The sequence below is a fragment of the Oryzias melastigma genome, linkage group LG5 (assembly GCF_002922805.2).
Source record: "Oryzias melastigma strain HK-1 linkage group LG5, ASM292280v2, whole genome shotgun sequence".
NCBI lineage: Eukaryota > Metazoa > Chordata > Actinopteri > Beloniformes > Adrianichthyidae > Oryzias > Oryzias melastigma.
Window position 1 is genome coordinate 22,960,893 of NC_050516.1, and position 23,872 is coordinate 22,984,764.

At 37.4% G+C, this 23,872-nt stretch overlaps 1 protein-coding gene across 3 annotated transcripts in view; it reads left to right on the forward strand.

The window, feature by feature from the left end:
* The first annotated feature begins 59 nt into the window (after positions 1-59).
* camk1b (calcium/calmodulin-dependent protein kinase Ib) overlaps positions 60-23,872 on the forward strand; it is a 57,599-nt gene continuing 33,786 nt past the window's right edge. Inside the window, exons 1-3 of one of the 3 annotated variants that reach the window (XM_024263792.2) lie at positions 60-540; positions 681-860; positions 16,857-16,970. In XM_024263792.2, coding sequence (XP_024119560.1) covers positions 16,885-16,970 — 86 coding nt within the window. In that variant the 5' untranslated portion in view covers positions 60-540; positions 681-860; positions 16,857-16,884. Of the gene's footprint in view, positions 541-680; positions 861-7,583; positions 7,728-10,199; positions 11,104-16,856; positions 16,971-23,872 lie in introns of those variants that run through there. The other 2 variants (XM_024263790.2, XM_036211995.1) reach the window with 2 other exon arrangements.

Here is a 23,872-nt window from a genome sequence, read left to right on the forward strand (position 1 = left end):
CTGGATCAGTTTTCACTTACACTTTTCTGCATGTAGTTTTTTGACATTCTGTTTTTTTTTTTATGTCATGCAGTTACGAATTGTGTACATATATTTATGCTGTAATTTTTATTTTTCTTCTCTTACCAAATTATGTTTTGATTTATTGATGTAGGCACCATCATCACCAAGACAAATTCCTCGTTTGTGTAAAATCGTACTTATCAATAAAGTTGCTTCTGATTCTGATTAAACTGATCCAAGTTCACAGTTATGGTGAATACTAATAGTAGCACTTTACTACTTTCTTAGAAGACCCTTACAGTCGCAGTCCCATTCACCCATGCACACAATGATGGCGGCTCCATTGCCAACACTCCACCAGGAGCAATCTGGGGTTCAGTGTCTTGCTCAAGGACACCCCGACACATGAGCATGTAGGGCGGGACTTGAACCTACAATTTTCCCACCTGAGGCCGACCACTGTACCTCTGCACCATGTCTGCACTTCAACCAGAACTATGTGGAGCTTTTCTTCATCTCTGTCAGGGCATCAGGCAGGTAGACTGTTTTTCATCTGTTGTCTCTGAACTGGTGGCAAATGTGTCTCTCAAAAATGAATAAAATAATACAATAAATGAGGAGTAAAAATATGATATATTGTGAGTAACTGTGTTTGGGTTTATGTTTCTCTTTTTTAGGAGGGTTGAGTTACAATCCCACTGCAGGGCAGTTCCAAGGCATAGTCTGCCTCATGATGGTTCTTGTGGTGGATCAGAAAACATGGCAGCACAAGATGAGACAGTCTGTCAGCTGTAGACATGCAGTCTGCTTTGATGTCAGAGGAAGATCTATGGATGGAAAATAGACTCACCGGATTTGTGCGTGCTTAATTATTGATTTGTCTTGTGTCTCCCTGTTTGTGTGATTGAATTTATGCGCTCATTCTTGATTTGTAATTCATACAAAACATTTTGTGCTGAACTCTGTACTTGCAATTGTGTGTATTCACAAATACATTCATATCAAAAACTTACAAATACAATTTACACACAAACAACTTGAAAATACACCAATTTAAAACTAACTACTACTAACAAGTACACACCAATCGCCTGATGCATACAGACAAAACCACATTTAACCACAGATCAGAGTTACAAGTGCATGAAGGGTTTTGAGACTCTCTTCACCTCCTAGATTTGTACTTGGATGATCAATTTAAATACTGCAAGAATGCTGGATTATCAGAGTTCTTTTATCAACCACATTGAGCTTCGATTGTGAATAATATCTAGGAAAAACATGACATTTTTACACTTTCTTGACAGATATTTACAGCGGCCCTGAAGTGCAAAAACATTTTGAAGATTTCAAAGACTTAAAAATGCAAAGCAAATTATAAAACAAGCAGCATTACACTTTAGAAAACAAAAAAAACATTTTGAAAAGTAGTTTCCAGGAAATCAAGGAAATGTTAAAAAACAAAACACAATGAGAAACTGGAAAAGGTATTATGGGACATCACTCAGCAATATCCCATACTACCTACCGTTTGTGGTTCTTATTGTTTCGTTTTTCAATAATGTTATTTTATTTTTACAGAAATCCCAGTAGTTATCTTCTCATCAGTCCTACAGGACTAGCTTTGCCTCCTTTACCTCCGTCACACATGGCTGGTCTGTGTGGTTAGGCTACTGTCAAAGTACTATTTCAACATAGAGTATTTTGAAAATACGCTGTAAAAAGTTACCTCATATTTCAAAACATAAGGCACATCTAAAGTTTTTTTTTTATGTTCTCAAAAATCAACTGTTTTATAATCTATGTGTGAAATCTGGTTGTTCTCAATGACCTCAAACTGACTTTCTGTGGTAAAACTGACCAGTGTTGAGATGTTTTGTGAATGAGTTGAACAGAAGTTTTACTCATCTGTGGTGTTACACACATGAACAACAACCACTAATCGTTCATTAACATATCTCATATAGTCAATGACAACAATACAATTCACAGGAAAACTACTATCAACCCCTTTGACCAATCGCTCGCCTCTTGGTGTCTAGGCTTTCTCTGGAGTATTTGGCTGTTTATTGTAATTTCATTAGACAGATATTCCTTTTTTGAGTCTTTAACAGTGATGCGGTAATGCCAGCAATCTTTCGTAATAATAAAAAAAAAAAAAGCGCAGCTTGTCCCTCTCCTACCTGCTTTCAGCTTTTCAATACCATCCTTGTTTCATGTGTTTTTTCATTGGTTTAGATCTGTACAGCCTGGTTTCTGGGGCAGTTTAGTCACGCCACATCTTTCAACTATTTTGTCTCACTTAAAGTACCCCTATAATTTGGTGAGCTTTATTAATGAAAATAGCACAGTTCAGTCTCCGTGTTTGATGGTGCGCTTTCATAATCAGGTGCATCTTAAAACCTGAGATAAATTTTTTAAAGAGCTCCAGGGAAAAACAAGGTTATGTTTCCTGTTTCATCTGTATTATTTATATTTCAAATGTTATTCCTGTTTACACAAAAAAAAAAACTATATAAATAGGCAGTGAAAATAAATTTTTCAAGCCACGTATAACAGATGGATTCCAGCAGCACAGTCAGTGGACCCCATGGGGTACTATAAACCTGTCTGTGTGTGTGTACCAATGCCACACACAGTAGGAGGGAAGGTGATAGATGGTGTTGTGTGCTTTACCTCCAAACTGCCTTGCATGATAAATTACCAAGTCTACAAAATGACTTTAATGTTGAACTCAAAGTCCTTTAAACTTCCACATTTTCCAAACTTCTGAATTTATTCTCAGTTTACTGGGTTGTTGTTATTCATAAAATATTGTAAACTGGAAAATCTTAATTATGGTTAAAATTTAGCATTAGAACCATTTAGCTTTAACTAGTGGCTCTTCCTTCCACCCAATTATTTTAGTGGGTCATACTGTTGCCGGAGCCTTTCCTAACCACTGATGGGCAAAGGCAGGGAACAATCTGGATGGTTCACTAGTCCATCGCAAGGTCAGCAGTAGTTCCATCCATCTGTTAAAGTTAGTGATACATCTTCATAAAATACAAAGATAGACAATGTTTTTAGAATGACAGCAAAAAATGTCTACAAAAATGGCATGAAGTAAAACGAGCGTAAGCAATAGAGCATCCTCCTCTCCCTTTGTACTATTAGCTTGGATCCAACCTGCCTGTGCAAAAGCACAAAACAAACAAATAAACAAAACAGACATCTATAAGAGTTTCTGAACAACGAGTGTGGCATTTAAAAGTATTTTTCAGAATAAAACCAGACTGGAATGTTTATAATTACTTTACATTTACTTGTTCTGAATAAAACATGTTTGCAGGAAAATTAGTAATGCAGAAAGTTACACAGAAAATAACATGTCAGACAACTTTAACCCTAGAGCACTATCGCCGGGTGATTTTTTACCCAAGCAAAATTATTTACATTATTTAAAATTTGTTGCATTTTTTGTGAGTCCCTGGGTAAAGTCTCACATGTCCCATGAATGAGTGGACTAAAGGCCAAGTGTACAGTATTATTATTTATTTTTTGGGGCAATTTTTTCTTCTAATACCTACTTTTTCAGTCATTTTCAAGCATATACTTAGGATCTTCCTATGCTTTTTCCCCCACTTTGTTGCATAAACCACAATTTGAAATAAAAGACTGCGACAGACTGGCTACCTGTCCAGGGTGTACCCCGCCTTCGCCCATGAGTGGCCGGGTTAGGCTCCGGCACCCCCGCAACCCCAAAAGGGACGAAGCGGACAAGAAGATGGATGGATGGATGGATGAAATAAAAGAATAGTACTTTAATTTATCATGTGTTGTCATATCTTGATCCATTTTTTATGATCAATACTTTTTATTGGGTATTTTATTTTGGCTAAAAAATCGCACATTACAATCCTCCCCCTTATTTTTCCCAAAGGGAGACAAGAGAACCCACTATTATAACCATAAATCATATGAAATCAAATCAACAACAGCATTAAAAGCTGTTGTCACTGTTTCTCCTACAGGTGGCAGCATCTGTCTTTTTACTGACTGATCCTTACCTACAGCTAGGATTTCGTTCATGGTTGCAGGAAGTCCAACTGATGATCTTTTATTTTGAGCAATATATTTTACTTTGAGAATGACTGTGAAAAACATTACCGAGTAGCTTGCTTAATCTTAATCAAAGGTTTGTTGTAAATTTAAAAGTGAACCAAACTTTTGATTCGTATGTAAAATACTTTGAGGGGTTTGAATTTTGGAGTATTTTTACACCAAACCTTTGAGAGCTTCTATGAGCTCCAGATGTTCATGTTTTTATGGCAGTTTCTCCTTACAACAGAGCGACCCTTCACAATTGTAAAACTGAGGAAAACTCTCTTTTCTTAACTTTCACAAGCATGCTGGAATTTTTTCCAGATCATTTAACAGTATGTGTGCGGGCATTCAGAGTTACAGAATGTCTCTGTAGAAGGAAATTAAATGTGTCATTGTTGTCTCAGAAACAGGGTGGGATGGATTTTCCATGATGGAAACCAATTTGTTAGTGACCCTCTAGTCCACACTGACTCAAACATTTCCAGTTTTGGACCACTGGAAGTTCATAAATGTGAACATATTCGTTGAGTCTGTTGGCATTTGTGTTTGCTCTCTGAGAGAATAGGTTGGCTTTACTGTTTCTCCAGTGAAGTCCACTGAAGAAAAGTGCTTCAAAAGAGGACTAAGCATTTTTCTTTTCATTTTACTTTTACAAACACAAAATAATAAACACATTTGTTTGGTCAATCATAAAGTCGTTATTTTCTTTAAAAATTTTAGGAAATTATTGAACAATTGACATCTACGGCCAAATTCAAAGAAATTTCCTTTTGGCATACAGTGACCTTTTTTTGCCATTTGCATTAAGGGCTTCTTTGACAGCACATTTTCAGGAGCAGCTTTCAAATGCAAATGTAATATTCAACTCCAGACCTTTTACCTGCTTAATTTAAGGAAGAAATAATGAAGGAAAAGCCCACACCTGTTCATCAAACAGCAACTCGGTTAGTTGTCCAATTAGACCTCAGCATCTGAAGAGGAGGCTTCTACATATCAAAGATCCTTTTTTTTTTTAAAACATTAAATTAAAGGTTACTATGGATTTCAAGTCCAAATCCATCAGTATACCGTGAAAACTTAAAAAAAAAGGAAATGATCATATTTAAATAAATTGTCCTAATTAGTTTTTTAATGTTTACTTATTGGCTATATTTACGAACTTTTAAGTAGAAGTTTAAATTGTGGTGAATTTATTGGTTGTGTTGCCTTTAAGCTCCTACATTAAAATAGGATACCTTGACCCATTTATTCTGTGAGTAAATGGGTCAAGTTTTTCTCACTGTTTTATCTCTGAATCATAGGTTTTTACAACTCATTCAGAATAGTGAAACTTAATTATTGCATCTTTCATGCTTCAAGTATTTCTGCATTTGACAGGCCGTTATGCCTGAACGGTGTTAATGTTCCTGTACCAAAAGGGATGCACAATAATCTTACAAGGTAGAAAGAATTTATGCAGAGACTCAAAAATAAAATGAAAATGAAAAAAAAAACAAAAAAAAAAACAAGCGCTTTCACAGAGAGATGCAAAAATATTTAAAAATTTGTTTTGGTGGTTGCAAAATTATTAATACAGTCAAACGGGAAACGCTGCGTCTGCATGCTCTTTGATTGTAGCCTGAGATGTTTGACATAATTCTGGCTGGAAAATAATTAGGAAAGCTTCATGCAACCAGGACTGAAATGAGGCAAAAGTTGCCATAATTTCTTGTTAAGTAGAAAAACAGTAGATTAAAAAACAAATCGGTCTCACTTGCTATTTTATCTGTGTTCATTTGATGTTCATTTGTCCTCAAAAATAGGATAAATGAAGTGTTTGATTACATCAGTTATGTCCAGTTGTACAATTAATTGCTGATTCAGTTCTGTGAGTTTAAAGTTACATTTATAAACTCAGGAGGCTGAGTCTGAGTCAAAAACTGCTCATTTTGATATTGTATATTAAACCTTCCCTCTTTTTTAGCAGCTTTAATGTTTTAAACACCTTAAACGCTGCAAACACTGAACTTCAGGAAAGTGAAAAAACATAATTTCAAGAAAAATCATATTTTCTAAAATGCAAGATAAATGTCCTAATTAAGACAGTTTTTCAATAGGAAAAACAATCCCGGATGTCTTGGGGACAATTGTTTTTTTTAAGACAAATTTTCTTACCCCTGTGGATGACTTTTTTACGTCCTTAATGTGATGCAAATATTTATTAAACCACTTTGAATCAAAAATTACCCCAATTTAGCATCCGCTTGAAAGAAAGACATTGTGTTTTTTTCATAGCTGAAAATAGATTCAGGAAACAATAGGCTAAAATATATTTTTTTATTTACATTTTTTTAACCTATTTCTTAGTGGCCTTTTTTGGCATTGCAATTTATAAACATTATTTTGTATATTGCATACAAATGTGCATGTGACAAATTTTGATGCATAATTAATAAATAAAGCCAAATATTATTTCACGAGATAGACTGGGTTAAACTTGATCCACCAGAAGATAAAATGACTTGGTCTAAACCATATTTTTTTTGTGCTTACAAGTTCAAAAGTGTGTTAATGGAAAAATGTCACAACTGAGTTTATTTTTTAAGTTATATTTTTTTGACACATATTGCAGTTACTTAATATCAAACAGTGACACCTCACACTAAATGCAAATGTGTTTGAAGTGACAAAGAAAACAAGTAAAGTAACAGATAGACAATGCAGATGATGGTTAGATGGAGGACGCTGTCGCTTTTTTGCATGCCAGGAAGTTGAATAACAAAAAATAAAAAAAATAAAAGACAAAAAAAATGATAAAAAATACATAAAAAATGACTCTTATGAAGTTTCAAATGAGAGCACACTTCAACTATTTTAACACTTTTTTTTATAAAGTGCAGGATTCTTTTTTTAACATATAGTATCATTTATTTCTGAAAAAACAGAACATTCTTTCTAGCATATTTACAAATATTTTGTTGCCATTTTTTTCATTTATTTGAGTAATATTTATCCACACTTAAATAAATTAATATCATTTTTTGATACATTTCTTATGAATAAAATATTGAGGAACAATATGTTCAAAGAGTGATTTCATTATAAAATTCCTTAACAAGCTTTATCAACAAACATTAATGTGTTTATAGGGTGTCAGTAAGACATTTGTTGGCACAATAAACTGATTACGGTTTATTAACATACTTTGTAAGATTTATTAAAATCTAAAGGGAAACCCTTGTCTTCAAAGGACAAATTAATAATTTGCTTACAAGCTTAACAAATTTGTTAACTATTTTTGTTAACATTATGTTGAGTGTTTTGCAGCACCACATTTAAACTCTTAGCAGTAAATCATTTTGTAATCGTCACATAAATGTGTTGCTACAACGATTCAAATGTTTCAAAAAAATTTTTTTTAGAGGGTTTCACCGGTTTAAATGTGTGAATACTTTTGAAAGCCACGCCTGTCAGTGGCGAGCGCGGGAGAGAAAGCTGTCTCACCTGTGCGCCAGAGCGCGCGCGCGCTGATTGGTCCCTTTGGCGTCCTGCCCTGAGGTGACGTCAGGGGGAGCGCCGCTGGTCCAGATTCGCGGAGAGAGCTCGGAGAGCGGCGGACACAGAGGGGACCGGGCACGGCGGTGACAGCTCGCTCGCAGGTAGGGAGGGGGGGCGCTTTTGTTGACAAACTTCCGCGCGGCAGACGGAAAAGAAAAGCGCGTTTTGGTTGAGAGTTTTGACCGGCAGTTCGGTGGTTAGCTTTGCGTTAACAGAAGCGTTTCTGCCTTTCGTTGCTACTTTAAATGTGAGTTTTTAAGGCTTAAAGCCCCCGCTTAGGGAGCTGCAGGGCTCTGCTGTTCACATGGAAGAGCTGGATGTAACTGAAGCTGCAGATTGACATGGAATATGCATGGCAACAATATGATAGCTTTCTCTTCTCCCTCTCACTCAGTGAAATCATAAACTGGGTTTAAAGCCCTTTAATCCCTCTTTGTGGCCCTGGAAATGTCATTTATCTAAACTTGTGCCTTTTTAAAACTCACTTCCCTCTTTTCAAGTTCCTCACCTGCCTCTCTCTCCAATACACCTGTGATCTTGGAGAAAGCTGCTGTTGGTGAGAGATCTTTGTTTTGTCCTCCATCCGCAGCAGCTGACCAATCAGACGGCTCCGTCTCATCTTTGATATTCAGCTTTTTTAAAAATCTGTTTCTGAATGAAAGGACAGCAGCGATGATGGGAGAAACGTCAGTCAGTTCATTGAAAAATGACTCACCTTTTTGTGCCGTACGCGCATGTAGCCCACAGGAGACAGTGCTCACCCACTGCTGAGGCCTTGAGTTCAGCAGTTTGACTTAATGACTCATCCTGTTGTGTAAAATATTTCAATGGAGCGCTGTGTGGTTCGCTTTTACCTTATCAAGCATTTTGTTCATGTCATCCTGTTTTGTGTGCTTATCTGTACTGGTCTGTAACTATCCAGGAAGAGCTGGCCGTCCTCTGACGCCATCCAACAAACACAAATTGGATTTAATTCTGGAGAAAGATTCATTGATTAAAGACCCACTCCAAGGAAAATTATGTTTTTAACATGTCCTTGTAGCATATATAAAGAATATTAAGCTGCATCTCAGGGTATTTTTTATTTTATCACTGTGAATCAGGAGCAGATGAAAAAAAATGCCAGTTTAAAAAGTTGATTTACAATTGGCAAGTCACAAGCTCCCTGACCTGCAGACAAATAGATCTGTAAACGTCTTTGTTTTTCTTGTCTCAGCTGGGATCCTGGCTGGATAGCTCCAATATTGCTCGTCATTGTGAGGGACTGTTGTGAGATAGCTCATTGTGAGAGCTATAGACAAAGGAATGATGGGAAATGAGTGCAGAATTTCTAATGAACTCCTGCCGCTCTGCAGAAACTGTTCCAGTAAACTAGTGTTTTTAAAAATATATTTCGGCTAAAAATAACTTAAATAATTAAAATACTACTGGTTTATGCAATAAGTAAAAGTATGTCTTGTTACGTCAGACAAAATGGCAACATCGTTACTACTGTGTAAAGTTACTTTCGTTTTTTAACATAATTTTACTTAAATAATAAAAAGTAACCTTACCAATTTGATTGTAACGCAACATTTTCACAACAGTTATTTTTCTAACGTCCTACCTAGTTGTATTTGTTTTCCTCTCTTAGATCATTCTCAAATTAAAATACAAATTTATGATATCCTCCAATATGAGGTTCTATTGAAAATATCCATATTCTAACGCTTACTATTCTGGCTGATGTCATTGGTACGTATGTAAAGTTAAAGTCCCATTAGGTGAGTGGAATGTGTTCTCTGCGGTTGATTGTTCTCCTGGGGGAGCGGTGAGCTGCAGACACAGCTGCGCTCAGGCACCATTTGGTGTTTTAAGCTTTAAACTGACCTTTCCTTCGGGTCCATGCGGTCAACAACAAAAATTCAGCACTGGCCGCACATATTTTGAAAACTACATACAACATGTCACTTTGATGTTTTTTTGGCAACAGTTTAAAATTCATTTGATCCGTTTTTACCTTCATTTTCTGGCAGATTGGACACTGTTTGAGTAAAATCAAAGAGGAGCAACTTTAGAAAATAATGCAACAGTAAATAGTTTAACTTTAACGTAAGACACGTCTTACTTTTGCTCTGTTTTCAGTGTTAACTCAGAAACTTAAGCTACTTAACTAGGCAGAAAATATATCTCTTCCCCATTGTGGAAAGCTAGTGCTAGCGTTAGCATAAATTAGAAGGATAACAATCTTAATCAAACAAGCAGCATTCAGTTAAATACTTGTAACCTTCATCTAACTGCTCGGGTTGTAAGAGAGTCCACGACTCGTTTATTATCTATAGTCTTGGGGAAGCAGCTGTGCAGGATTCCTCTGTAGGATTACTAAGATTTGTGTTGTGAACAATCTAAAGGGGGGAAACAGTTTGGTAGGACATTAATAAAATCAAAATTGCACAATTTTTCGTTACAATAGGTTTGTATTATTTATGTAAAATTTGGAAGCAGCTTTCAGTTTAGAGCTTTACCCGTTTACCCGTAAACCAGAAGTAACTTCAATGTGGTCATTTTGTCTGACGTCATGTGAAAATAATCTATAGATCAAAATATGATTGGAGTGGGTCTTAAATGAAACTCTTTCATTTGGTGCTCTAAAATAAATGTTGTAAAAATGGTTAAACACCTAACATATTCTATTGCTATGGTAAAATGGGTGATTATACACCAATTAAATGGTCTGCACAGTTATTAAATTGGGATTTTATATTTTATTTTTAACTTTATTTTATAGTACGAGCTGCTGTCCCTGATTTTTTTTTAATCGTTTTTTTAAGTAAAAAAAGTTGAACCCACTAAAGCTGCTATTTTGCCTCAAAACTGAGCTGATGGAAACTTTCATTCCTCCATTAAAATTTCCCCTTTAAACAAACCCTGAGCAGCTGCAGACATTTCTGATGAATCAGGGTTTTTCCAAACAAACATAAACACAAATAAAGTCATTTTTACAGGATTTCTTTTCCCCCAACACCCCTTTTTTTGTAAAGCTTGTAAATGAGCAATGTTGCTGACTCTTTTAAACATTCAACTGTGTGTGTTAGCAAATTAATTCATTTTTAGCTTTATAATTGCATATTTGTGGGGAAGCAGTCCTCTTGTGTTTGAGTTATTCTTTACTGCCGGGCACAGTTTGGAGCCGTGCCATAGACTTCCTGTTGAGATGCCAAAATAAGGAAGTTAAGACATTTTTTTTCCTTTTTTAAATTTTGTTTTCAGCTTTTTTTTTTTTTTAGAACAAGCCAGACAATTATCATAAAAGGAAGTTGTTTAAATGTGTCATGCCAGTTGTGTTAACTCTTCTGTATATTGAATCACATTTGTATGCCTCTGCAGTAAACGCTGCACTAAAACTTGTTACCAAGTGTCAGTTTGTCACATTTAATTGTCGTCACGTGTGCATGTGTGTTTTCTCTGTATTCTGCTCATCAAAGGAATGGGAAACCAGTGAGTACAGTGACTCTCTCTGTCGATATTCACGGGCGAATGCTGCATGTCACCTTCTTCTCGGGAAAAGTGTTCATGATGTCGTGCATCCTTCAGTCTCAGGCTTCCGCAGTCCCGTTGCTTCTTTGGGTTTCAGCCCCCACTGGCTAAAATCATCCGTCAACGCAGAGGAGCTTCTTTGGCCATCTCCATTCTCCTCCTGCATGTGTTTTTTTTCCTCCACATGTTTACGCTGTGGCCTCCTTTTTTCCTCCTGTCCATGTGAAACATCCACCTCATCCTGCTGTTTATAGTATTAGCGTGTTTGTAAAACTCCTTGCTCATGTTTGACTTGAAAACTCCCGTGGCTTGAAATGTGTTGAATGACGGGGATCACATGTGTGTGTGTGTAATTTTGGTTCATGGACAAAAGGCTGATGAAAACACATGAACCTTTTGATGCATTTGTGTCCTCTTTAATTCTTCTGCTGTTCTGAAATCATGGACCTTTGGTGCATGAGTTCAGAAAACCACATATGAGCAAGGTGAGATGTTACAAACAAGCAGCGGCGCGTTCTAGCGCTCAACTCCTCCAGCAACACAACTATCAGCTGTCAACCACTGACTAAGTGTTTTAATGTTACAACTTTAGCAAATATATTTTAAAAAGTAAGCATATGAAATAGTTGAAATCAGTAGTATTGAATGTAAAATTGTTCAATTTAAAGTGTTTAACCCTTTGACACCTGAGGCGTCGCCGGCTACGCTTAAGCATAAAACTGAAACTTTTGAACTGTTAACAAAGGGCCTGGCGATGTGGAATTTTTATATCACAGCATCGTTTTTTTTCAATATTGTGCGATAACGATATATATCATGATATAAGCCAAATAATTATGTTTGTCAAATTGGGTTTTTGATAATAAATTCTCTTAATGGAAGCACCAAAATAAAAGTAAAAAACTCAAATTTTTCACGAAAAGAAAAACGTTTTTGCGCTTAGAGGAGGTGGTTTTTGGGGTGTATCAAAATATAACTTTTTTGCAAAACTGCAATGGAAACACTTTTTTTGCTTCTTGTTGTGAAGTGTCTGTCCTGGGCGCTGCACAGCGGGCGTCCAACAGCATCATAGCTCATTGTAAGTTGCGTATCACACGGAATTGTGCAGCTCCTCTGTAAAATCACCAACCAAGATTTCACCTTTGCTTCATCTTCATCTGCACTTTTTGCGGCTTGCAGCCTGAATGAGACGCGGAAGTCTCCTTTGAGGATGAGCGCGAGTGCCGTGACAGAAACTTGAATGGATCCTGTCTTGTTTTCAAACAGAAAAAAGGCTCCAGCTGCTTACTTGTTAGAATGGTTATGTTTTAAGTACCACTGAACAGGCTTCTCACGTGCATCTAAAGGTGCTTGCACACCGGCTGCGTGTGTTGCGTTCAAGAACGCGCTCTACGCGGGTTAATGAACGTGTGCTCAGCAGGTGGTATCCACACCGGAGCAGCGCGTTGTGTTTGTCTGGTTGTCATGTTAACCCGACCGCAGACAAACTCATGATCATGTTTGGTACTTCGTTGCTTTGAAGCGGACTCCACCCACACGCCACTCCCAAATACTGGTCCCTGATTGGTCTCAGCTCTGTGCTGGTAAGATTGTGTGTGGAAATGTTGAACCGTTTTGGACATTCAGCATGTGCTCAATGCGTGCCCGATTTGTGAGTAGACTTCACGACCCGACTTAAAAACTTGCGTAGCAACGCGTGCTCCGTACGTGTAGGCCAGAAATTCTGGTGTGCATTGAGTTTTCTTTGAAAGTGTCTGCTTGATTGTGCGCTAACACAGCCGGTGTGTGAGCACCATGAGACTGTCAATGGACTAGCTGCGCTGTCCGAATGCGGGGCGTACGCCACACTGCAGTGACTTTGCCCAAATGCTCCCATTTAATGAATCAAAAAAATATATATTTTTTTCTCATCCATCACTGTTTTTTTAATGACTCATCATGTGAGCTGGTTTGTGCTTTATTGCAAAATTATGATTTAATGGAAACGTGTCATTGCGAACCAGTGTTTTTTTTTTTTTTAAATTCCTAGAATTTCGATAAAGTTTTGTGGAAATATATAATGGAAACGCAGCTACTGGCTCTTTAATGCTACAAAGATGCTGTTAAAGCTCAGAGGATTTAATTCTGTTATTCTGTGGAAAATACAATTTTTATTAATGTCCTATGAATTAATCTTGTATTTATCTGCCATGTCTTAAAGACCGGAAAATACTGTCTGACGTTAAACCGATCCGTGTTTACATAAAGGGGACTCACGGAGGAGCTAGCTACGATTAGCACGATAGCATTAGCATTAACAACAGCGCTGTCTAAAAATCAACACATTTTTTTAATGTTGCTTCAAGTGAAAGAGCTTTATCCTCTATTTCTGACAGGAATCACCGCATGTTTCGCTGTTTTATGCCCCAACAAGATGCTACAGTGACCATGGGGGAGGGGTGTGTCTTGCGTTGCGTGTCTTTTCACCTCCCATGACGTCAGACCTGGTGTGAACCACAGGTTAACAAGGGCGCCGAATGGAAGCGGCCTCCGTTCTGTGATGCTTCGCGGCACTTCCGCATCCAGTGTGAACCAGGTGTAACTTTTTCTCACCAAAGAGGAGAAAACACTAGCAACTGGCAAGCGTTTTTCAGACCCTTCAAAATAAAAGTCTATCGCAAAAAGAAAGAAAAATTTCTATTGCGATAAATATAGTTTTTTCGCCCAGCCCTCGTTAACACAATCAACGTAATTCCAGCTGATTCTGTAGGATAAAAGCTGCTACATTAACAATTCAAAAATAACACTAAATCAAAGTATCACTGGAACTCCGGTGTTAAGGGGTTGAACAAGTTCTCCAGCAAACCCCAGAGGATGTGGGGTTTTTGCTTGAGTGCCCCTCTGCCATTTTCTAGTAAATATGGCAATGTACTTTATCAGTTTCTACTAAGTTTAACAAGTAGTTGTCTCTAGGGCTATTTTCATTTTTTTAAATATATTTTCATGGGACATGCTTTTAAAATTCACAAGGACCCATTCCTTAAATACCGACAGTCCGAACAACGGCCGGACTTCAACGGTAAAAGACTTCTGTTTGAAAGTTTTTACAGCTGTGGTCGAGTCGGAACTGCAACACATTTCAGCACTTCCTTTACAGACATTGAACTGAACTTCCTCTTGTGGCTTCCTATAGCAAATAACTGGCCATGTCTAAATTAAAGTTACTTCCTTTATCGTTACTTTTCACCTTTATATCATGGTTTACAGCCAGCAGAGCGTTTGAACCAGGTTTAGTTCCTAATCTTTTTAAATTGTTCCCTAAATTAAAAAATATATATATTTATTGTAACATACAGTATGTGTTCTAAAAGCTGCTAAAATTAGAATTTATAGTGAGAATTTTCTCCTGTTATCAAGATGTGTTTGTTCTAAATGTGAAGTACCGTTGCCACCTGCCGTTAGACACTAAAGCAACTTTGACACTTGGATACCACAGCCGTTTCTTTGTGTTTCCATGGCACCGTATATGAAGGCAGGTTCTGGCTTGAGTCAAGGTAGCAACTGGGCTGCTGTCTCTGTGTGTTTGTATGAAACCAGAAATGCTTTGGAGAAAATTATCCTTCGCTGTCTTCTGGTGTAAGTATGTCGAGTTGAGCCAAAGCTTATAAGCTGGTTCTTAAAGTTTTGAGAATACAGGTTCTGTAATAAAACCTGCAGAAAAACAACCCTCAACTCAATCTGGAATTGTATTCGACATTCTCGTCCTTATAATAGATGAGCTGTGAAACTGTTAGAAAGCAAGCAGAGAGAAGGAGGAAGTTATGCTAATATGAACAGCAGGGCTATTTTGGTCTAGGACTTGGATCACAATAACTGTGACAGTGCAGCCCCTTGTGATCGCAGCTCCACTTCACATTGTGGCGAGGACTAAACATCTACATGTGAAACTCCTGTAAAAAAGAAGTGATATCAGAAAACACTGGCTATTTATTTATTTTTTTAATTTCTAAGTTTAGTTTGGGTTTTTAATAGTATAAGGCATACTTATCCTTTTTACAAGGATAAGACAAGATAATATAATTTATGTTGAATCTGGCTCCAAAAATCTTTATAACTTTCTGTCCTGATGCTGCTTGGTCATTTCATAACTTACATACTTGTATTTATTGAGTATAATGCCTCACAAGTTATAATTAAGCTGTCTCACCACTTTTATTCTCAAAAATAATGTAATAGTAACAATGATTTTTTTATGTCAATTTTTGACACATTTACCAAGATAGCTGTGTGTAGAAGTGTGAAGTATTGGAGAAGAAGAAACCAGAGTTACATCACAGTCAATGTCGAATCCAGTTGTCTTGCAACCTTAAATTAGTCAATATTTATGGCCCGCCTGCAAGGACCAAATTGTTTTCGCATGCAAAAACATTTCTGTGCCGTTGAGTGAAAATTTGAGCCTGACAAATGCACGAAAACTCTCCAAAGTTTGAACTCACCTCATAAACGGTAAAAAAGAATGACCCCTCCCCCAAGACGATGACATCACACCAAAGAAATACTGTAAATAAAAAAAAAGAACATCACTTGTGATGCCGAAAAAATCTTTCTAAAATCCACCAACGAAACCAAAACACACGTGTCGGAGATTTCCAAAGGAAGTTTTGATATTATTATGGGATGGCCACACGACCAAAGGCCATTTTGTGGCAAAGTTTGAGATTTGACGATTTGACGATTTTCCCGCAGTATGGGAAAAAGTAACTTTTTTTTGAGTGATTTTCACAACATTTCACACACATGCCGCCAGGGTGAATCTTCAACCACCACAGAGGTTTCATTGACCTTTGACCTTGAGAAGAGGCCGCCATCTTGAATTTAAAATAAAAAACACCTTTAGCACCATCTACAAATAAAACTTTTACTATAAATTTTCATCGTTCGTTTCCTAACTTCTCAGGAATAATTAGAAAGCAATTTCTGAATTGGAAATTGTTGATTTTGAATGACGTGTGCATGGCGAGCTCGTGAAAATGGTATTCTGTTGTTACTTCCACATTTTTTACCAGAATACTGTGAAAATTAAAGGGATAGATCCCTGACTAAAGCTGAAAAAAATATATAAAATAGGATAGGAACATCTTAGGAATTTGGGCGTGGTTAGCAAATAACCTCTGTTGCTAAGGAAATCCAAAAGTTTACTTTTGCTGATTCTTCTGAAACTTTCATAGATCTTTTCTGTATCTTCAGACGATCGAAACATTAAATGGTTGCTATGGAGATAAACCCATCCTCTGCAAGTAGGGCCGGGTCAAAGGGGGACCGCGAGGGCAGGGGCGGGTAGCGCCTGTGGGCCATTTAATGCCACTCACTCGTGGCTTTAATTAGTTAAATTTTGTATTCATAATTCTGATATATTTAGAAAAGTAAAATTAATTTCCTCCTGTGGTAATCTCTGATTTTTATCACTCATCATAATGACGGTCTCCAGTTTCAATTCAAATTAATCTTAGATATTTTAAAAATGGTAATCCTATAACTACTAAAATGCACCAAAAATGTTTTTGGTTGGGTCAATTAGTATTTAAAAGCTGACTAATAAAGTGGTCAAATTTTCCTCAAACTTTTCATCTGTGTTGAAGCAACTTTCCATAAAAAAGTGAGCTTCAGTGAAGTCCTGTGTGTCCTCCTGCCTTCCTACCAGTTATAAACGTTTCCCTCTTATTGTTCCTCACCAGTATTGTTTCTGACCGCAACAACAAGAAGATGCCACTGGGCGAGGACAGCCTTTCCTGGAAAAAGAGGACCACCGACGTCAAGGAGCAGTATGACTTCAAAGAAATTCTGGGAACGTAAGTGTGCAGCAGCAAACCCTGCCACCATGTGGGTAGCTGGGAAATGTATTAAATGTGTGTAATTAATGTTTTGTGCAAATGCAAATCTGTTTGCATGATCTGACGTCTGCAAAAGACAGGAGACGTTTGCATGTATTTCTTTATCCGCGGCTGACACTGTGGCATTGATTGAAGTAATGAGGATGTGGGTGCAACATTTTCTCCATGTGAAGTGTTGAGGAAATTTGTTTTATCCACGCTTTGGATGCTCTTATCAAGCGTGTTTTGTTGCTTTAGGGAGTCTGGCAAAGTTTTGTGTCTATTTGAGCTTTTACGGTTAAAGCAAGCCTGGTATGATGGCTGGATAAATTGCATTTTGGCTGGCATTAGATATTGCTGCAAAGTTCAATGTGCATTTTTAACCTCTCATTTTACATCTTTCTTTCATTTTGCAATAGATTTTTTCTTTAAATTATACATGTTTTGTACTTTTGTGAGAAACTCAGGTAAATATCATGCAGTTCAATAGGTAATTTATTAAATTTTGAGTCTATCCAGGTTCAAATATTTGATTTCTTTTGGTCTCCATCTGTGATATTAAGGAGCAGAAAATGAGAAATGCATCTTAAACTATATGTTGGAACCCTTTAACTTCACTCACAGATAAAAAAAACGTATTTCTGTTCCTCTCATAACTTTTCTGCTGAATTTGTTTTTCCGCAGCTTCTTTTTTAGTCGATTTCTTTGTAACTAAGATTAGTTTTTGCTGTGTAAGGCAACACCTGCACTGCAGTTTAAATAAAGGTTTGTGTGTTTGTATTAGGGCAGGCGTTCCATTTGTATAAATGCATGGAGCCATTTTTAATGTTTAATTTAGCAAAAAAAGAACAATTTGCATTTTACTCTGTCACTTATCAAGACTGATGGTTTCTTAATACTGCTGCTTACTATGCAAAGTCGGCAACAAAATTCAGTTATTTTATGTCAGATTTTTTATGCTTATGTTATTGTAAAACTTTCTAAATGTATCATTAATAGAACACAAAAACAAAGAACTCTCACTCCAATCATCTATTCAACTATTTTAAAAGCATTTCAAGTGTTTTTTTAATCAGAATTTAAAAAAAATGTTCAAATTCGCCTCTGAATTGTGTTCATGGATCTTTTTGTCTCCACGTGGGTGCATCAGAATGGAGCGGAACAGCTTGATATCTATGTAACAAAAATTCTCTTTTTCAAATAGCATTTTTTTCCAACTGTTTCACAACAATTTGAATAAAGAAATACTCGGAAATGCAACTTTAAGTTTAAATTTCTTGATATATGGCTTCCATTATGAGAAATTGTGTTTAAAAACAACAAAAACACAAATTTTATCAAAGTGGGTTTAAAAAACCGTCTAGGTTTTTTATCATCATAGTTTAAGCCTTAGGCCAAATCCGAATTCTTCCCCTACGGCTTCTCCCTACCCCTACATTTAGCCCTCCAAATGGAGAGTTATGGAAAAATAGTGTCCTCAAATTTGGACGTCACTCCCACTTGATGATGTCATCAAAAGTCGCCGGTCAGGTACATTAGTGAGGAGCTAAATACATAACAAAATCGGTTTTGTAACTTTAAAAAGGTTATACTAAATCAAAAAGTTGATACTTACATTTAAATGTAAACATCTGTTCTTCAGAGCACACCCACGTGAAGAAATGCACTTCTCCATGGCACAGCTCGATGAGGAACACTCTCTCAGTGGAGGGCTTTGCATCCCTCTGCGATGAGGGTTCACCCTTCAAAAAACCATTTTGGACACACTTATCACTTCAAATGCCCCTACAATTGGAGGGGTCAGGAAGGAATTCTGATTCAACCTTAATTTTGTGCCATTAAACAGGATTTCCAGTTTTTTTTGGTCCAGTATCCAGATGATGAGTCAAGCTTATTTTCAAGGAACAATTACATTAAAACTTTTGAAAAAATATTTATATATTTTAGACTTGCTATGAAGAAACAGTTTGTGGAACCAAATCAAGTCCTGGTAGGAAAATAGCCAGAATAAACCCTTTGGTTTAAAAGGTTTAGTGGTTGAGTTGACTGCAGTGGTGTTAGCGAGTTGTTTTGGATCACACGTGTAACTGTACTGCATGTGCATCAGAAAGTTTCCTGAGGGAAACAGCCTTTCTGCTCCTTCGGCGCTCTCATTCATTCGTGCAGCTCTCCACCTGCCCCTGGATCGGGGCTGAGATCACCAGCAGACATCGCTCAGCTGTGTGCCACATTCATTTGCCATCGCTGGATTGTTGTCTTGGTAACAACAGAAGACACTTTCCATAATGGACTCAAACAGTCACTATGGAAACAAAGTTTGATTTGCTATTTTGCTATTAATAATCCAGCACAGAGTACAAATGTGTGCACGTGCATGGGAGAAATGGGCTCCTCTTTTTGCACGGGGAAGAGCTGACACACGTGCACACTTCTCTGTGACTGTTTTAGGATCACAAAGACAATAGATCAGCTGATCACAAATACAGATAGAAATAAAAACAACATATTTTTCCACAAAATTAGGCGGATTTTCACATATATGAGTGAGATGCTGCAAAGCTGACCTCCATCAGTTTTTATGCTCCCTAATCCCCAGCCGCAACCATATGTCCTGTAATCAAAACAGATGGGGATTAACAATAAACAAACAAGCAATGGCTCTTTCACCCCGATCATCTCTAACACTCATTTGTCCTCCCTCTTTTCAAATACAGTTCTGTCACCTATTGAAACCGTGCCAGCATCCCCACCTGCATTTTTTTTCTCGGCTTCCTTGCTGCTGTTTGAAAGGCTCTCCCGTTCTGGCTGCTAAATCTCATCTCCTGTTCCCCTTGTCCTGCTTGTGTTCCTGCTGTGTTCTCTTCCCAGTGTTTCCTGCTGCCCTTTGACTTTTAGCTAAAAGACACAACTGTTGCCCACACCTCAAAACCCTCACTGTAATCATCAAGATACCACAGGGTTCTATTGCTGTGAATATTCAAACGGTTCATTTCATTCAGACACTCCGGAGAGCTTCATCTCTATAACCATAAATGAGACTTTTAGGAATTGCAGTCTGTGTTAACTAAGTTATCTATAACCAGAAACATGACAGGAATCATGATTTGATAGAAAAAAATGATTTCTACTAAAGGCTAAGTGAAAGCCCCGCTCTAACTATATTTTTATCTAATGTCAAAGTGTTCCCAGGGGTCTTTTGACTGTAATTATGCCAATATTTTGTTGTAATATTTCATATTTTAGGAAATGTGTCTCTGAATTGTGGGCGGGACTGTTGGTGCAGAAGTTAGCCATCGCTAATTTCCTTTACTCTCACTGGCTAACTTAGAATATTCCTTTCCCTATTCACCATTTTAAAGTGCTATCCGAATCTACAGTTCCAAAATCCAGTGCCCTAGAAATTTCCCAGAAGTCTTTGCAAAAAAGTGTGCATCAATGCTCAGTACATCAGCGAATATAGACTATAATGCATTGCGGTTGAACAATTTTAGCAAAAAAAAAAATGGTTTAAATGTAAATTTAATTTTCATCATCAATTCACAGTGGAGTCATAAATAGACGTAAATTGCTAAATTTTGATTAGATTTACCGTGACATCAAATCCGCTGTTTAAGAAAAAGAAAGAAAAGTAGTGAACATCGTGTTTGAATTCTTTTCAAAATCCAGGTCACTAGCTAGTCCCCCATGATATAGTTTTTTTAATAATGAGAGATTAGGGTGAGTATTCAGACATAGCCTTATAGTGGGAGAGAGTAAGCTAGCAGGACAGAGCTAGCTTACTCGAGCTAGCTCTCTAGAGTAAGCTAAAATTAGCATATCCACAAAACTGAGCTATGCAGTTGTACAGTTTTGATCCAGATGGCAGACGAGGAAAACAAAGACGTAAATGGATCTATTTGTCTGCCAGTGGATGCTTCAGAATTGTAGCACTGAAAGGAGACTTTAGCCTGTCCATGGCAGTTGATTCTTCACCTGAGGAATTTCAAAACGCGGGTTTTCAACTGCTCCTGATTCATTATGATTTTAACAACGACATACTCAGAAATGCAGTTTTAATCTTGAATAACGTTATTCATTTCCTCCCTTATAAAAAAAATGCTACAAGAACATGTTAAAAACAACAAAAATACAATTTTCCTTAAAGATGAGCAGAAACTCTTCAGCTAAACAAATACATGTCAGTGTGGTCGTTTTTGTAGCCAGACTAAAGTTTTCCCACACTCTGCTGCAGGCTGTGAAGTTTGATGACAAATTGCTTTAATGAGCCATGTTGACTTTAGTGACATTTAAATGGCTGCGCATGTTCTCGTGCCGCGAGCAGAACGGGAAAACTCTTGGCATTTCCCTCCTAGAGTACATGGCAAAAAAGCACAGAGGAGATGGAACAACAAGGGACAGGGCATGGGAGGAAGAGGAGCGTAATCATCTAAAATCGTTAGTGCTGATGGAGCAGCCAGCTTGCCTCTGTCAAAGGGTGACCCATTGGCCCCTCCCCTCACCGGCTGCATTGATTTGAAAAGAGTGGTGTTTGTGTTCATGTGAATAAAAAAAAGCCTGCACATAAAGGCTGTGGGATTGTTCTATCTGTGCTGCTTTTCACAGGCAGATACATGTTTTATTTCTATGGCTCTGGGCTATACGACCAGTAAAAAACTAAACACGTCGCATATGTATGTATTTCTGTTTTCATATAGAATAGTTTTCTAGTAAAATTAATCATGGGCTATTCTTTCATTTGTCCATAGATGTCCATTTTATGTAAATAAAAACGACAAAGATAAGAAATGACTTGAAAAAGACACAACATTTTATCTGTAAAGTGTCAGGTGTTGCTCACCCAGAACAATCAAAAATGTCTGACCCAGAACCTTTGATTGAGGCTGTTGAAAATGGGAACCTTTTGCTCCATTTGTTCCCTCGTGTTTGTTCCTCCAGGCTACAGGCCTTCATTCTGTCTGTGGGCAGACTCTCCCACGTTCAGAGGTTTTTCTAACTTTTCGTCTCACTAGTTTGGACTAATCTGGTGCTGAGAAATGTGTTCATGAATGACTAAATTGAAATGAATGAATCCTCGACCATGTTTTTATAAGCAGTATAGGTAGCACATTTAATTCTTTATAAATGTAAAATGAATAAAGGAAAAACTAATCTGTGAAGTCTTTAAAAAACTCAGTGGTGGAGCCAACATCCTGTTGTGTTTAATGAGGTACTTTTTGGTTGAGTTTACATTGGAGCCGTTTATACCAAACTACAGATCCAAGTGAATGAGAGTGGATCTATTTTTAAAGAGGACAGATTGAGGCCACCCAAACAAAGCCTCAAAAACTGTTCATTTTTGGATAAAGGAAGTTCTTGGAAGTTAGACAAAATGATTTGGACAAATAGAAACAGATTGAACACTAAACCATGTGAAATCTGCATTGTCTCATTGTCTGTGTTCCTCTTGTTGAAGTGGTTAGATCCGAATTCCTCCCTTATTCCCAACTACTAAAAACTATATAATGCAGGACTATATAATGCCCAGGATTTTAAAGGTAATTCAGACACGATGCTCTCTACTTTTCTTCCATTTTTCTAAACACCGCATGTGACATCACAGTTTTCACAGTCAAAATTGAATAAATACAAACATTTCACAACGTTTATTTATGACTCCACTGTGTTCTGATGGTGAAAATGTGGATGGTTTATTCAAATATTACATTTAAACACATTTTTTGTGTTAGAAATTGTTTGACCACAATGCACTTTGGTTTACATTCGCTAATCTAGTGAGCATCCATGCACGCTAGTTTTTCGCAAAGACTTCTGGGAAATTTCGGGTGCACTCTATTTTTGAATTAGAAGATTTGAACAGCACTAGAAAATGGTGAATGCATTATATAGTGCACTATTAAGTGATTAGGGGGGGAATTTGGAGACAACCAATGAGATTTTGGCTTCTTGGAGCCTGAGTACTGTACTTCCTGTTCCGAGCACTAAAGGGGAGGGGTCACTCAGTCAGTGTTTAACCATTTTCCTCATTAAGTTTTAGGGGTGTAAAAAAAGGTTAAAACCCTCTTTATTGTGTGGGAAAAGATGGATTCCATTCCTGGTTTCTAAATGAATCTTAAAACTGCTGATATCTCAATTTGTAAAACGTTCTCATCCTCTGATTACTTAATGACTGGTCAAATCAAAGACCTGGTGAGGCTGTGGTCACTTTAAGAGTTCATGCTGCTGCCCTTTTTTTTTGTTTCTTTTCAAAACTGTTGCTATGTTCATGAAAGTAGATGGTGGCAGTCAGGTGGCAAAATGGTCCGGTTTTTACTGGGCTACCGGGCGGAGACATTTACACATCTTCCTCAAAGAGATGCTGCTGGCTGGTGATTCTGGCTGTCACTAACTCCTAGCCGCCAAACTGTCACCTGATTTCTTAATGGCGTCGCTTCCACCTGTCACTGGACTGCAACCGCACAACCTAAAAATGTTCTCAGGCGGCTATTGAGTTATGTCAACTTTTAGAGAAAAACCATCTAACTGACGTAAAATTTTAACTTTTTCTTTAAATCTCAACCACGCGGCGTGTAAAAATGCGACAGCCGCCTCCTGATTACAAATGGCCCCACCTGCTGAATTAGCTGAAGACTTGCATTTAGGTCACTGTGCGGTGGCATTTTAGGATATGTGACTGTAGTCTTAGGCTGAATCTGAATTCATTTAGCCCTTCAAATGGAGCGTTGTGTGTAAAGGCTATGTCCAAATTCCTTCTATACTCACTATATAGTGCACCGTATAGTGCATTCGCCATTTTGTACTCATGTCTGAATTTAGAATTCCTAAATCGAGTGCCCTAGAATTTACTCAGGAAATTTTTTTTGCAAAAAAACAGTGTGCATCGA